General features: G+C 32.8%; 1 protein-coding gene across 5 annotated transcripts; it reads left to right on the forward strand.

The window, feature by feature from the left end:
* The first annotated feature begins 1,022 nt into the window (after positions 1 to 1,022).
* LOC105459807 lies at positions 1,023 to 14,142 on the forward strand. 5 transcript variants are annotated; one of them, XM_011706101.1, is made up of 10 exons: positions 1,023 to 1,354; positions 6,537 to 6,776; positions 8,172 to 8,455; positions 10,045 to 10,326; positions 10,671 to 11,216; positions 11,728 to 11,964; positions 12,043 to 12,138; positions 12,830 to 12,931; positions 13,415 to 13,472; positions 13,867 to 13,960. In XM_011706101.1, the coding sequence occupies exons 2-10, from the start codon at positions 6,560 to 6,562 to the stop codon at positions 13,875 to 13,877; spliced, it is 1,833 nt and encodes a 610-aa protein (XP_011704403.1). In that variant the 5' UTR covers positions 1,023 to 1,354; positions 6,537 to 6,559; the 3' UTR covers positions 13,878 to 13,960. The 5 variants fall into 5 exon arrangements, with proteins under 5 accessions (XP_011704403.1, XP_011704400.1, XP_011704401.1 ...); XM_011706098.1 differs by lacking the exon at positions 13,415 to 13,472 and having other exon boundaries at positions 13,867 to 14,142; XM_011706099.1 differs by lacking the exon at positions 13,415 to 13,472 and having other exon boundaries at positions 10,683 to 11,216; positions 13,867 to 14,142.
* The last annotated feature ends 3,727 nt before the right edge of the window (positions 14,143 to 17,869 follow it).

Below are 17,869 nucleotides of genomic sequence, written 5' to 3' on the forward strand. Positions count from 1 at the left end.
TTTGTCGAAGCTGAAGATTTTACGGAGGAGATCCCACTTTTTGATTAAAGAGAAACAATACCCTCCAGACAAATATCGACGCTTATAATTCTAAAGAGAAAAAAAATTTCATTCGACGTATTCGGCAAACAAAAGCTTTGACAATGAATTATTAAATTTGAATACAACATTGTGCTTGATTAAATTCCCGTTCCTTCTTTAATTTTGATTTCATCGTAGCGTGCTTCTCGTACATCCAGCCGGTAAATATTGTCTCAGATCACAATATCTTTGCAGGCACTCTATATATCGGCAGTTAAAACGACCGCAGTTACATTGGAGCTCGGGTGTTGAATTTTCAGGAGAAAAATAGGAACGAGGAGCGCGCGCGCGCGAAAGCAGAAGAGAACATACATCGGCTCTGGCAAAAATATGAGTGGGTGACGACACACGGAGAAGCAGGGCGCCAATAAAAGGTATCGACGTATGTTCCACGGCCATCAACATCGCAGAGTGAAAATTCATTCCGCCGTCTCTCACACCGGAAAGGAGGGGATCTCGGGTATCGGAATTTGCCTGTCGAACGGATATCGAATTGGAGAGATAAAGGAGACAGATAAATAATTAATAGACGCGAGTATAACGCGGGTATTCCGAGATTGCGAACTCGTTACGAGTTCTCGCTCTCGTCGCGCGAATCGCGAATGGGTTAAAAATCCCTCCGCGCTTTTTAATCACTAATTTCTGCTGCGAGTATGCATACCCGATGCGAGTATATATTTACATAGGAGATACATATATGAAAAAAACGGTGAAAAATCAGAGCAGAATGTTTATATAAGATAGCGAAAAATAACACAATCAGGAGATTGTATAACAAAAAAAAAGTAAAAATTTTATAATCTCGCGTGGTGCATATTTTTTAATTTCCATTACGATATAAATTCACTTTTTCCCATCCCTGGCCGAGTTTAGCATATAGAAATCGTCACGATATTCACGACTGATTCAAGAGTGAGAGAGAGAGAGAGAGAGAGAGAGAGAGAGAGAGAGAGAGAGAGAGAGGGGAGAGGAAGGAGAGCTAGGTTGCCTGATTTTGCCCAGTCGCGAATCTTGTCTCGACTTTTTCGAGAGACCGGAGGACCACGTGGCCCGTTCGGAGTGACAATAGTGACATCAGTGGGGGACAGTGGGTCGCACATTAGACGGTGCGTGAGAATGACGCGTGTCAAAGTGTATATCTTCCTCGCGCAGATTTGTTGATTTGCTCAGAAATCGTCGTGAAAAAGATCGTAACGTGCTTTTGGGACAGCTTTAAGAAAACAGGCGATCAAATGTATCTCGCCCATATGATACCGGTGCACTTTTCGCTGAGGTGAGTACTCGATTTTTCCCTTTGATTGCCGGATCGGATACATATGTTACGCCAGCGTCTCTTCAGAGAGGCGAAAAAAAAGAAGGTAGATGAAAGTGGAGAATGTTTTTAAACGTCACGCGTCGAGAAAAAGCGCGCTATAAGAATCGACACTCGCGCTAAATTAACAACAGATCCTTTTCACCTTTTTTTCAGCTGCAGTCTTTTGTATTATTTCTTTTTAATTCATCTGTTTTTTCTTTTTTTTCCAGTACTTGATTTCTTTTGATTGCAAGAAGTTCATATAATATATTTAAAAAGAACATAATTTCGACGCTTTATTGTGAGATACTATAGCTCAGTCACTAGGTAGTTTTACCTTGAAAGTTTCGAGGAAGTTTTGATATTTGGCATAGTTATGTAGTTTATTGCCTTTATTACAAATTTTGCTACCAAAAAATTGACGCATCGGCGCCGCCATATTAAAAAAAAATAGCTAAAAAATCGGTCAAAAATCAGTATTTTGTATATATCTTGTTCCAGGTTTATTTGTCGACAAAAATATCTCTATAGTAAAGTGCAGAGGAGAAAATTGCATAAAAAATTGCAGAGGAGAAAATTTCCTACAAATTATGTCCAATGCATTTTTTTTGTTAGATTAATAGATTGTCCGTATTAATTCGTTAAAAATGACGTAAATATTTCGATAATGCTAAAAACAACTTTTAACACAGGTAAGCTATTGATTTGACAAAAAATGTATTGGGAATAATTGATAGGAAATTTTCTCTGCTACAATTTACTGTAGAGGTATTTTCGTCGACAAATACACCTGGAACGAGATATATGCAAAATACTGATTTTTGATCAATTTTTAAGACCATTAAGATCATTTTTTCAATATAGCGGCGCCGGTGCGTCAAGTTTTTAATGGCAAAATGTAAATTTGTAATAAGAGCACCAAATTATAATAACTATGCCAAATATCAAAGCTCCCTCAAAATTTTCAAGATAAACCCCTTTTTAGCTCCCTAGTGATTGAATTACTACGAATTAATGACAAAAAAATATGCAACCGAAAAATATCATCGTCAAAAGTAACAATATTGTCCTAAAAAAAAAAATATCTTAGAGAGCCTTAAGTTGCGTTAGCAGGCTATTCTTTTGTGCAATGTAAAATGACTCGTACTTTGTATTGCTCGCTAATTACAATTGCGTTTGTTTCCAGGTTTTTTAATGCGCTAGTTCACTTATAATTATCTTACTTGCGTTATACAATGTATGTCGCTATATTTCGTATCGATCAATCCATCGAATGTTCCGTGTATGCAAAAAGTGATATCGATCTGTTCGAAATGGTTTATCATTTTATCGCTCTGTCGATGCATCATATCGTTATTCAAAACATCTGTGTTTGAAATTTTACAATATGCCAAAACGTACATTTCTGACATTAGCAATATCAAATATTATAAACGATTATTCTTTATTCTCATTGGCAGCTCTCATTACATATACATATAATTCTCTCTGCTTCTCTCTTTCTCTCTTTTTTTCTAACTAACTCTGTTAGGACGTACAACGTAAACAATTTCCATACAATTCTGTAGAAATATATAATTATGTAATTTTAAATTACATTATTATGTAATTATATAAAATTTGTAAATTATGTAATTTTAGTTCAGAATTTACTGACTGATGTATTGTAGAGAACAAATCAATATTTTCTTTCCCTAATGAAGTTTCGTTACTGCAGACGCATTAATTCTGTACATTAATTCCGGTAAAAAACGAGAAAGAAAGAACGATTTGCGGAAGGTGATCACAGACATATGTTGCGTGTATTTATAATAATATATACGTTTTTATGATCTCTCGTCGTGTGGTATCTGGGCGACCTCTACGTAAAATCATCGTTACATGTTGGCTAAAGTAACTGCTGCATAATACCGCAGAAATATTCTTGAAATAGAACGTGGCCTGATCGATTACTTTATTTCGATAAAGGTCGCAATTTTTTTTCGTGTCTTTTACTTCATTTCGATTGTCTTTTTCGACTGTCTTTAATTTTTTCGATCACATTACGGAGTCGAGCGAAATTAATCCATGTTCTCAGCTTACTTTCGTCAGGTGATGTCGAAATCGTCGAGTGTTACGATCGATTTACGTAATAAGAATTCTAAGCTGAAGTATATTTCGTATTTTCATTACATCGAAATATCCTATACCTGACCTGAGAAGAAAGTTGTGAATTTTATTTTATTTTATTTTTTTTGAGACATGAAAAGGTCTAATATGCGATTTGTTGAATAAAATAAGAAACTTCCGGAATAAGTCAAATTAGAGACTTCCAAAATAAATCAAATGAATGCAAATGAATTACTGGATCGAAGTTTGTACGTAAAATTGATTTAGTTTCCATGCTATTTAGTTAAAAATTTTTTAAATACGAGTAATTACGTGTGAATTTATGAATCTTATTACAATATGGATTTAGTATGTTTCGTATTTATTGCATAGTTTTTTAAATGCATATTTAAAAGTTTTGATTAAATATTTTACCATTTATACTTTTTTAATTCTAAATATTAGAATAACTATATCAAAACAGATAATTTTTTACCTAATTCTTTGCTGTTTACTTATAAAAAGTAGTGACGATGATCACTATTATTTTAACTAGTAATTTTTTTATTTATGCCATTATGTAAATTGCATAATTGTATAAAATATATATTTATTATTTATGTTTATTTATGATGCTTCTATACGTTCGCTCATACATATAAGCCTTTGAATATTTTTCTTTAATTTTTTCTATGTATCTCGAGACAACAAAGTCGCGAGATGCGTTCGGAAATTGCGCCCAATCCCTTAGAAGTCTTTCTATGTAATCTTGCTATTTATTCTAAGACCCAGTGAAATTACGATTCCGTATCCGGCTTTCATGGCTACTGCAAGGACAAAGTACACGTCAAGTTAACAATTGTATGACACGCTAAATGCACTCGACAATTGTGCGAATAACTTTGAACTCTTGTTGTTGTAGCTATCCGCGAAAAACGTATACAATTTATTGTATTTATTGTAAATTTATTATTCCTAATATAGATTATTATTATAATCTATTAAATTTATTTCGCTTGTTATGCATAGGAAAATATTTAATTGGAGAAAGGTCTATGTGAATTTAATGGCTAACACAAAGAGAGAGAAAGAGAGATCGAATTAATTTCCTTGTTCGAAGTAACTTTTTACGCCTAATTATGAACTTTTCTAAAGTTTATCTAGAGAGGTACATTTAGATAAAGTAAAATTCTACGGAAAGATGAATTTAAGACTCGCCTAAAATTCGCGGACAATATCGTGTTGAAAAAGTAATAATGTTTTCAATAGACAACTGATTTAGGTTCTGCGTATGGTAGCGCCTTTTTCGATCGATACATCTTTGACTTCAGTTAATATTACCCTTTTCTTTGCCGAAAGATTACTTACAACGACGAGTCTCGAAAAATTTGCTTACTAACAATAAAATAGTATCGTACAATGTATCACTACTTGACACTGTTTTCTTACGAGTTCGATAAGACTTACGCAAGATTAGGTAAAATTTTGAGAAATAATAATATTATGATTGTACACAAATATTTTCATTCTACAAAAGATCTTATTGAAAAATTGGATTGCGTTAAACTGTTTTCAAGCGACGCGGTAGATATAAAAAAAAGACGGGTGATGACCTGTGAGTTGAGGCGCTATCAGTAGCTTTATCGCGAATTTTCGCCTTGTTAAATTTCCGCTTTAAATATCTCAGAAACGAAGGTTATAAAAATCTAATGACACTTTCATTACATTGACACTTTTCATAGGCCTAGTTTACATCGAGCATTTGATACGCGTACTAATTAGAAACTTTCTATTAAGTTATCTTAATTTCTACAATGCATTTAAAGAATGATGTACTAAGCTGATACACTACGCATTGGTCTATAGTTTACTCCGAGCACTTGATACGCGTACTAACAATAAGTAACAAATCCAGGGGTCGGTAAAATAACTGATACAACTTATTTAAAATAATAAATATAAAATAGATTCCAGAAACTTATTTAAAATAATAAATACTAAATAACTTTTTTACTTTTTGTTATTTAAAATACATATTTTATAAAGTAATGTTATTTTAAATACGACCGACCTCTGAACAAATCGTTTGATGCGGTTAGTATAAAGTTCGCGGATTATCTTACAATTAGTACGACCTAATCTGACTTAAAATTATTTGAAAAGACAATGCCATTAAAACGTACAATACTTTTTTATATACTTGATTTAAGCATTTTTCTTTTTTTTTCGATCTTAACATATGTATACGGTATCATTTCTGAATAAACTTAATATGATTATACATTGTTTGTTCCAAAAGTAATGAAACTGTTTTTTGGGAGTTCAATCAGAATTGTGGGGAGTGGAAAGTGGATCCATTGAACAGGGCCTTTGGTACAGGATGTCAGTTGTACAATCTGACCCTTCTCAATTGCCTCCGAGCCTTTCTAGCAGTCGATACCGTCTGCAAAGTGCGTTGTAATTTTTGTGTCTTGTCATGGGCGAAAATTCAGCACAGACTGTGCTGTATTTTGAGCAACGTTACGATCAAATTCTGAAGACGAAGCAGCATTCCCATAAGTTGTTTTCAACATCTTCAACGTTTCAGAACCAGATTTTTCCAGTTTCACGCAGAATTTAATCGCTGCTCGAGACTGTTGAATTTTCGATTGTGACAAGACATAAAATTACATTAAATGCACTTTACTGATGGTGCTAGAAAGGCTCGGTGGCAACTGGGAAGAGTCAGACTGTACATAATATCCAGGCAGTAAAAATGCCCCGTCCAAGAATCCACCCTCCAACAATTCTGATTAGCGCCAAAAATAGTCTCATTACTTTTGGGACAGACCATGTATATATGATGTAATATATATGATGTAATATAATTAGTATTTTTGACTTTATTTTGAAAAATAAATAAAACAAAATATTAATTATATTTTGCATCCGGACGAATTATCATTTTACGCGCATTTTATTGTAACAATCTTTTGTTTTAATATTTATTACATGTCGAAATCTTTCGTCCCAAAATCTCAAAATTTTTAATTTTTTATTTTTTAATAAACAGGTGTTTTTTTTCGTATTATAGGTGATAGTCATCGTGGTACCAAGATGAACGGGACGGACAAAATGGCTCGTTGCGGCAACGATGAATCTTCCCTGCAATCGGTGCACTCGGGTCAATCAACTCATGTCACCGCCGTTACTTCGACGTCTCCCGTGACGCCGATCTTGGCAAAGTGTATTGTTGTCACCCCAACCGACAAGGTCACTGCCATTACTACCAGTTCTACCCACGTGCTAGGTGCGCAGTCAGCTGATAGTCCTAGTAAGTAGGATGGAAAATCTTTCGCAAAGATTACGTCTGTATTAATTAGCGATGTTATTATTAGATTATGCTTACCAATGTTATTATTAGATTATCCTTACTATTAGATCTTGCTCCAAACAATTGAGAGATTATTTTTGACATACTATTTTATTAGACTGATAGAGATTTATATATTTGGTTTCACTGACCTATGTAAATCTTTATATTTGGCAAATGTGTAAACGCAGTGTTTATATGCTTTATGATGATGTTTTATTTAATTTAATTTACAAAATTGTTAAATAAGTAATTGTTTCGAGTATTATTCTGTATTGTTTTACGTTTATTTTCACCGGTTTTATTTTTGTGTTGCTGATTTTATAAATGTTATTTTCATAAACTGAAATTTCATCATTGGTTAGTCTCTTTTCATAATGTTCCTTTTTGTTTGTTAACTTGTGTCGTAAATCACTTTACCTATTTTTATGTTTCATATCTAGTTTGTATTTTATTTATTTTCTACTGGACTTTTGTATATCATTTTTTAATGCTCCAATATTTATATTTTATCCCGAAGAAATATTTTCACGTATTTGAACTGTGATTGCGTGTAAGAATTTATTAATCAATGGTACATAATGAAGATGTAGTAGGTACTGATATACTAAAATCTTTTTCTAGAATTTCATAATTTTAGAACTAAAAATTTCAACAATAATAATTAAAATCAGCGATATTAAAAGTATTAATGCTGTACTTTAATCACTAATATCATAAAATATCGTGGAGAATGAAAATTTTTAGTTTGGGGAGAAGGGGATTCTTATAGATGCTTGTTATTAAAAATGTTAAATTACTCGTCAATTTAATTTGTTGTAGTAGATTTCCGGCTTCATGTAAGAACTGTTTTTTAAGATCAACAAAAATAATTTTATTGTTACATTGCGCGCCGCAATTTGTGTGGGGCTGGAGAATGTAACAATAAAATTATTTTTGTCGGTCTTAAAAAACAGTTCTTACATAAAGCCGGAAATCTACTACAATTATAATATTACACACACCAATATCCGTTTCGGCTATTACTTCGATATCTTTGATTTATTCTTGGGAGCCTGATTCCTTTCAAATTTAAAAACTTGTAAAACACAGTTAATACATATAATTCCAGTTTTTTTATTAGCACAAATTTGATAATTTGATGCACATTTGTTGAAAGACGATTCGTTTTATAATTACAAAAGAAGATTAGCTTCAGATTAAATCGATTTTTTTCAAGCTTTCAGAGTGTACGCGAGATTGCTCTCGAATTCTTTGTTCTTTGAAGGTGCACGCGATGCACCTTCTCTATAGCTGCTTTCGACCACGATTCCATCTTCCGCTACTAAATTATTAACCAGAATATACCATGAGCAGCTACTACCTCGCCACCGTCTCCGCTGGACTCCCGTATACCAAGGCCATCGCCATCGGCTCTGCGCCGCGCCGCGAGCTTGCGCTTGCGTGGCGAACGTTTACCACCACATCATTCGCGAGTCACCACCGCCGCTGCAGCCAGCACGGCCCTGGTCGGCCACCAGCACTATCCCCGTCGTCACAACCACCTCCTGCAGTCTCCGCAGCAGCATCAACATCCGGATCATTGTATCTTTCCGGTCATCACGGAGAATGGAACTGACTCGCCGCGACAACGATCCTTCGTAAGTAACGCACGCACTGACGCGCGTCTTTTCCTCGAGAAATTGTCCCCTCGAGTTTGTAGGGAACTGTCAATATTGCTACGCACTACGTAAATAGTCTTACTCTGCGTTAAGTTCGAGATATTGACTGCCGCTTTTGCCGCACAGCTGCTCGAACACGAAACCTTGGCGGTGAATACGATTTCTTCCATGTCATACAATAAAGGGGCAAAAATTAAAGATACACAAACGGTAGTTCAACGATCTCAGAATTATATCAAGATTATGTTCAAAATATTTCAAACACTATCCTATTTTAAACAAACATGTGTTTAAAATATATTTTTTTAAAAGGAACGGAGTAGATTTTATTCCCTTACATTTTTTTATGCAAAGAGAAACATATTGAAGCGTGATCCACCACCGCTAAGGTCCTCGCCAAGAGCTATAGAAAAAATTGATCTCTAGATGCTTTTGCATGTGATGTATATCAGAGTCTCAATATGGATTATCTTTACTTTTACTCACGTTAACGTAATTTCGGGACAGCGTTCGAAGTTCTGTTGATTAACAGATGATTTGCACGTTAAGCCATGTCTGCCTGTGCCTATATACTTTTGCGTGACCGGATAAGTATACTCCGGACGAGTGTTATTATTCCAAATGCGGTAAATACTAAATATAAGAAATCGTCCAACAGATAGGCAACTTGTTATAAATCCATATCAATTTCCACGAACTGTACATAAGCTGTGCCTTGTCTTTTTTTTTTATTCTCGTGAGAGAATTTTTCTGAAAATATTGGAGATCATTGTAATCGAGAAACGTTAATGAAATGATTATAATAAATTAAATAATAATGAATTCGTACAAAGAAAGCGTCATTGAGACAGCCGAGATTAGATATTGATACATAGTAATATTTGTAATTTTAAATACATCTTTTAGCTGTAAATTGCGCGCTGATTACTGTCGAACTTGAAACACAATCATAAACTAAAGCTGAAATAATATCACAAATTATATTGATCATTAATTTGATAATGATGCTATGAGTATTCTAAATACTGTGAAGAACTTATTATGAAAAATATTGTATCTTCATCTAGATTCGATTCTGGATTATTCTTCCAATTCTATACTGGACAGAGATGTCTTATTGCTAGCCTCTGTCTGAGATAATATTTTTCGCAATAAATTCTTTACAGTGTTTATAGGATGCTTGCAGCATTATTATGAAATTGATAATTAATTTAATTTGTGATATTATTTCAGCTTTGGTTTATGATTGCGTTTCAAATCAAATAAGTCTGACAGTAATCAGTGCGCAGTTTATATAAAGAGTACATTTAAAATTAAAAATATTAAAGATAAAGCTGTAAATTCCAAAAAAATTATCAACACTGAGATCTTTCTTTTTTCTAATTCCAACTTATATTTACGTTTATAAAATTATGATTAGAAAATCTTTTTTTCTAGACTTTTAATTTTGGTTTCAATTACACGATATTCGCACATGTATAAGTGGCATTGTCTATTTTATTCTATTCGTATCTGTTTTAATGAGTCGCGCTAACGAGTGTTGTTAATAAAAATGATTTACCGTTCAGAGCCTCTCATTGACACCGGTGAGGCCGCGGCCAGGTCACGCGGCCTCTGGAGGATCGACGACAACGGGAGTCAACGACGACAGCGATGCCGAGAGTGTGAAGAGTTACAGTAGCGCTTGCAGTACAGCGAGCGCCTGCGAGCATGCCTCCTTCGCATTGAATGGCACCACCTGGTCTGGTCGATCGCGAAAATATGTCGTACATTGCTCGAATTACGCCGGCGATAGCGAACAGTACCTCACGCCTACCCAGAGAGCGGCTAAACAAGTTCGCAAGTTTCAGGTAATTGTGTTTCCACGATGAAAATAACTGTAGGTCTTATTCGTCATTTATTCCGTTCTAAAACTTCTCTATGTTAGACTTGGCAAGTTACATACAGTAGTCGCAGTTATATACAGTATACAAAAATATATGTCTATATTTCTTCGAATTGAAAATTTTATTCACAATTCTCTGTCTTGAAAAATATTTTTGTAGACGATTAATAGATATTAATCTGGATTTGGCAAGGAGCCAACAGAGCTCAAACGGTTAATCGTATATAAATATGTTTAACTATTGTAATTTTATTTTGTCCTTGTTAAAATTACGCGACTGTTAGTATCTCTATCTCGGTTATGGTCCAGGCTCTGTTAAAGGAGGCGCGCAAGGAGATTGACGAGAAGGACCGGGAGATCTTGCGTTTGACGAAGGAGGTTGTAGAATTGAGGTTGTACAAGGCCTCTCTGAACAGTCCGGATGAGCGAACGGATAGCAGCGACGCTCTCACCGTGCGCGAGAACAATCCCTTGTCGCCAGAATCGCCGAGTAAGGATCTTCCCAATGAAGATGCCGCGGGGAAATCCGTCGTCAGTCCAGAAGTGCCGGAGAAGCGTATGCATACGGATCTTCCTTCGTCATTAGCTGACTCCGGCCACTTTGAAGATGGTTCCGTCCATTCGAAAGACTCCGTATGCCTGCCTGAGTCGCAGTCGGAGATTACTACCAGTACGACAACGTGCGCTAATGTGGTGTCCAATGATATTGTCTCCGATACGAATCTTGTGCCAACGAGTGCACAACGGGACGAAGAGAGGCGTGGATTAGTTAGTCACTATGAAAGTAGAATCGAGGATATGCATAGGCGGCATGTTGACGAGTTACAAGAGCTCAAACAAAAGCACAATGACAAGGTAGTTTTTTTATTTGATTTATAAATTTTATTATTAGTAATTAGAAAAGGCAATCAGAACGCGGTAATTGGTGCGTGGTTAATTTAATTTCTGGAATATAAAATTCTTCAATACATCAATAACACGTACATTTCAGCCCTCCTCAGGCTTTTCTCAGTGATACAAAACTCTTACAATAAATCTAACATTAAACGCAATTTAGTTATTAAAACTTAAAGGATAGTCATTCTTTAAAAAAGTCTAAATTGCGTTTAATGTTAGATTTATTATAAGAGTTTTGTATCGCTGAGGAAAGCCTGAAGAGGGCTGAAACGTACGTGTTATCGATGTATTGAAGAATTTTATATTCGAGAAATTAAATTAACCACGCACCAATTATCGCGTTTTGACTCTGATTGCCTTTTCTAATTATTAATTATTTTAATCCAAGAGTCTTATACATTATTGAGTTTTTATCATAACTTTTCGTCTTCCCGATAAAAAATTGTATGATTTTTTAACATATTTATAGGTGGAAAGCTTGTTGAATCAACTGTCTGAGGTCAACACTCGTTACTGCGAAGTGCGGCCGGCTGTGGATATCGCCGAGGTTCGCGCACATGAATTAGAAGTGGAATTAGAGGCTGTGAAGACTGAGCTTAATGAGCAGAAAACGCTTTTGAGTGAGCAGGAAGAGAGAAATAAGCAAATGTACCTGAAAATGTATGCCAAAGGTCAAGAAGCCGCGCGTATTGAACAAGCCGATCAGGTATGATAAATATATCGAGAAAAAAATGTAAAAGAAAATATAAGCAAGATCAACACTGAATACTTCGTAAAATTACAGATATTTGTGCAGGCGCAACAATCACCGTCTAAAGTTACCGTCGCAGAATTGCTTCAACAGCTGACTGTCACACAAGCTGAGTTAGAGAATATTAAGGTGAGATGTGATTTATTTGCAATCTCTGCAATTCTAAAAATTCTGCGTTGAGAAATATGACAATGATATTGCAGATTGACTCAAAATTTTATTTGTTCTGTACAAGGTGAAAGATTTTCAGTGGCTATTAATAGATTTCAAATGGAATTGTTAATATGTGATCTTTAAGCGTTTTAAACAATTCATATACCCAGTCATTAATGATTGTCTCAGCGAATTTATCATTTTCGTTCATTGTCATCGAGCTTTTATGATATTAGATTGCATTGCGATATTTGCACACAATGAGTTTCTCATTAGTTCAACATTTGCATTCTTATTTTCCTTGCTTATAATAATAATTTAGTACGTCTTTTATACTTTCTGGATGCGTTCTACTTATATAAAATTTCCGTAATAATTGATTTTCTCACGAATTTCTCACGAATTGAATTAAGAAAACAAGATTTGTTAGTAATAAATTATACTAACACAATAACATGCCTAATAAGATGAATCTCTGGCGCGTTTTTTTAACGTAGTAATCAGCTTTTATATTTGTTTCGCAGGCATTATTTATTCATTTCTCACATTTATCACATTTGTCACACTTATGAGGCGTGTACCATCTCACATTTCGAGCATCGTCGTAGTTTACAATACTCTTGTATTAACGATGTGCCACTTTTTTTGGTCGCCGCTCACACTCCAGGACACAAGCTACTTGCCTGAACCTCACATTTCAGCCGAACGTAGCCAAAGTTTATTAAGTGCTCAGGAGGCTGTTTCTCTCTGGGTCCTTGGCACACGTAAGGTCTGTATTTTAACTCGGCTGCAACGTGATTCTTATTCATTTTTTATCGCCCATAAAGTAGCAATTTGCATATATGATGCACTGGTATTCTATTATTGTTTTACTGCATCAAGAGCTGATATTCAGACACACAAATAACGTTTGCCGTAGCCCTTTTTTATATATTCCGAAATTAAATAAATAGATTTAATTAATCTCTTTTGTCATTTGTCTGAGTAGTTTATTATCTTGTAACTTATTAATTGCACAATTTTATTGTCTCAAAGTCATCTCATCTATAAATGAGAGAAATGACGTTAACTCTTTAGGGAGAAATCTTTTATACAAGATTGTCGTAGGATGATCAGTTCTTGAATAGATAAGGACGTGTGGAAAAGTTTATCTTTCCTTTACATTCGCGTTGGTGAATGCTTGCTGCAACAATTGCATGCGAACTATGAAGCACAAACGTAGATGGTTTTAATTTCTAAACGTTGCTCTTAGATCGGGCGATATTATCCAGTGTACTTGGAAGAAACAGCCTCTTATATCTTCGGGCAATGTAAGTTTTGCACGAGCTTACAGGCAATGCACGCTTTCACCACATTTTTATCATTTATTGCATACAAAACTTGTATACTGTACATATATTTGAATCCAGATACATTGATGTATTTTCACTTGGTATTAATGCATTAACATGTAACATTATGTTGTGTTTTAATAATAAATTGATGTGTACAATTTTTAATTACATATGTATATATATACCATTAAAATCGCTAAAGATTATATCATTATGTTAAATGAGACATACAAATGTAGGTCTGGATTCAAATTTGATAAAAACACATCATATGTACGAACAATTATACACTTTCTAATTTTATACTTATTTTAATGACACAATATTTTAATTTTCTTCTTTAACGAGTGTGCTGTTCTGTTTCGATTAGGCAATGTATAGGCGTATTGTAGAGGCGAGAAGCAGCCAAGGTACTCTCGATCCAGAAATTACCCTGCAGTTCCTCAAGTCGGCAATTTACTATTTTCTAACGGATAAGGAGAATCATCACGGTCACTTAAATGCTATTGAAAGTATCTTGGGTTTTACGGAAGCGGAAAGACACAACATCGATAGATACTATCGATCGGCGAGAAAATAATATTTTCTAAAGATTTTCAATATAAAATGTTATATCATTGACGACTGGTGTTACATATATTATGCAAACATCTAAATTTTGAAATTTGTTGTCCTTTGATATTTTTTAAAGTTAGTTTATTTATTGTGAGAATATATATTTATCACAATGTTCATGTTTGATTTGCATTCTTCTTGCCTGTTAGCTTTATCGTTTTGTATTAATTGACTTAATTGGAAGAATAATATTATTTACGTTAAACAGAAAATCATATTTTGTCAATTATTAGAAGTTATAATATAGTCGGATCTCTTCCCATATTTGTACCTAATCCAACATTTACCGTGGTTATTTAAATATTTAATAATTGATAGAAATTTTCATATTCGAATAATCTGACATTTTCAGCTTCAAACGGTTTTTTCGTTTAAACGATCGTTTTTTTAAATATTTACACAATAAGAGTCCTGATTTCGGTCCAATTCCATCGTAAAACAATTATGTATTCGACTGAAAATTTAATTTTGTAGTTTCTGATTACACATGTATATTACAACTTTTTAATTTATTTATATCATATGATATATATGATATATTTATATCATATGCACAAATATTTATAAAATTAAAGCTGATATTCATTTATTTGAGATCCGTTTTAAATAAGAGGTAAAATGCATAATTCTCTCATCGATTTATAACATCTTAAGACTGTAGACGATTTTAAATACAAGATCCGACTGTGGATATCAACCTAAATATATAATATTGACAGATATAATTTTTTTATTATATATATAATACAAATATAAATAATATAAATAGTTTTTATTAATACAAAGATAAGTTTTATTATTCCAATTATACAATGGATATAATTATTTCTAAAAAAATTTATCTTTATATTAATAAAAATATTTCTCTATTCCTATACTGTATTACACCCTTTACTTGTAAATTTTTACCATTTAAAATTACAATAATATACAATTGTGAAGTTATATTTATAAAATCGTCGTCAAAATCCTGAAATCTAATTTACTAATGCACGTTAAATAAATATCTAAGCTTATTATACAGTCAATACATTGAATCGTTATTTTTAATTATTTAATAACGAAAATTATTTAATAACGAATAATTGTATCCTTCAGTAAAAATAATGAAATAAATTACGAAAATGATCACGTAGCAATTATTTCGTATATCACTTTCTTTCTGGCCTTTTCGTCCTCTCTCATTATTTTCTACTTCTGGTTCTCCTTCGTGATATGTTTATGTCACAAAAAGACGCATTAATTATTAGAATACAATTGCACGGCAATATACGATATCCTTTATCTTAATTACACGCGACGCGGCACTTGACAGTGACAGTAAAAAAAATAGGACTGTACAAAATTACGATATAGATTTTGCATTACGACACGAATTAAATATAAAACTTGAAATTACAGATGGACCACGATATTGGCAATATCGGAAGATACAATTGTCGCGTCACTTTTTTTGAAAGTTCGTGTCGTGATTTTTTCGGTCTAATAAATCTCGCGAAATACGTGTTCTAACGAATCGGTATACGAGCGCTGAATTCATGTTATGTGATAGTCGACTATGCAGTATTGTAATAAGTACAATTGCGGGATTAATACAAGTTCCATTTTACCTAAAGGAGTCTTATAAATTTACTGTTTCATTTAACGATACGAATTGATAGCGCGATGGTGTCAGCATTACAAGAGGAAAAAATCCTTATTTTTTATATAAATAAAGTGTGTATTTCAATCTGAACTTTTTGCCTAACTGCGATGATTGAATAATATTAAAGAGAGAAACATCTTCCAAAGATATCACACAAACGTTATCCGATTATAAGCTTTTCAACTAATTCAAAATCATTATTGATACCACTCAAGGCTGAAGAAACGTTTTTAGAAATTATATTATGTAGGAACTTCGCAATAAGTATGTATAATGGGCTGTCACGCGGGCGTGTGTAAAACATACACATATAATCACACAGAGTGCAAAATCCGATTGCCAATCAAAATAAATCCAATCAATCTGCTTTTAATCAAATATTAGACTATAAAACACTATTTAATGATTCTTCTGTATAAGTTTACATATTAAACTCATTTTTTTAAGTTTTTACACATGTCTTCTAATTAATCATTAATAATTATTTATTAAACCATATTACTAATTAATAATCACATAAATTATTCCTATTAGATCAGAACAATTTTCCGATCAAAAGCAGATATATTAGAAAACGATTGTTATATTTTGCATTGGGATATATTTTTATTTTTAAATAATCTAAAATTCATTCCATAATTTAATATTTTACTACATAGAAAAAATAAATAAGGAATATATTTATTAGTTTTATACATTGTTTAACATATTTATTAGTTTATCCATATGTTTAAGACAAATAAATATAGGTATAACAAATAAGACGATATATAAGAATAATATGTAAAAAAGCATATAAAATTGTAAAAATTCTGAATATACCGCATTTTGATAATAAAAATGTATGACCAAGATGGAGACATCCATTCACAAGGAAATAGAAAATTGCAAAAAAAGTTGCTCATTTATTTATAAGAAAATGGAAAATTTGCAAAAAAAGTTGCTTGTATAACATGTTAATATTGCGCGACCAAGCATTATTTTTCATGATAAAATAAACATAATTAAAGACAATAGATTTAATAATCCTCCACGAAATTTTTTTAATTATAGGCATCAATCTACATATGTTCCGGCTGGTATAGGATGTTATGCTGAGAACGAAAAAAATTTAAGAAATTTAGATCTCCGTTATGTTTTATTACAATTACTCCAATATGACATCTAGAGCTGTCAACGTGTGCCACTATTTGTACAAAAATTTGGCAATTTGTTGATACACAATAATACCAGCCGGAACTGCGAATTACATAGTGCAAACAATATAACTGAGTTCACAGAATTAGACTTGGATGCCTAATAAAAAAGATGTATATGCTTGAAAATTTCTTATAATATGTGCGCGATATTGATGTGGTATAGTTAACATGAACACATCATTATATATCCTATACACCAATATCGCACGCATCATATTTAGAAATCGTCGGTAAAACAATAACATTTTTAAAGTTTGATTCGAGTTTAGGATCACCTTGATGTATAAATGTAAATATGAATATTTTTTTTACTCACATAAAAATAAAATAATAAAGAGTAAATATGAATCAAAGCGCTGTAATCGGTGTGCAAAGAAATATTTAATGTAATAAATGAATATAACATTAAACGTCGCGTGTTTCAGCAAAATTACACAAATCTGTGATTGCTCGTCTGATGCTGGCAACTTGCCATATATTTGTCTTCAATAATTTTAACAGGGAATAAAAAGTTACTTTTTAAAAGTAACTAGTTATCGTTACTCATTATTGAGTTAAAAAATTAATTAGTTACCGTTATTAGTTACTGATATTTAAAAGTAACTCGTTATCGTTATCGTACTTAAAAAATAACGATTCGTTACTTTTTCGTTACTTTTTTAATGCTGACGATCAGTTTAAATAATTTAAGAATTTTTGTTAATAAAAGTAATACAATAATGACCCTAGATCGATATATAAAAATATAACTAGGAAAAGAAAAGCCTTTTTGACTAGAACTTCGTGCTTATTATTTCAGAGTGAATTTATATACGTATCCGATTCTACACTACGCGCCAATTAAATTTTCTTAAAACGTAATTCGGCTGGTATTTTTCAAGTATTTTAAGATGCTTATTAACATAAATATCTTA

This window comes from Wasmannia auropunctata, unplaced genomic scaffold, assembly GCF_000956235.1.
Source record: "Wasmannia auropunctata unplaced genomic scaffold, wasmannia.A_1.0 LD333615.1, whole genome shotgun sequence".
NCBI classification, from domain to species: domain Eukaryota; kingdom Metazoa; phylum Arthropoda; class Insecta; order Hymenoptera; family Formicidae; genus Wasmannia; species Wasmannia auropunctata.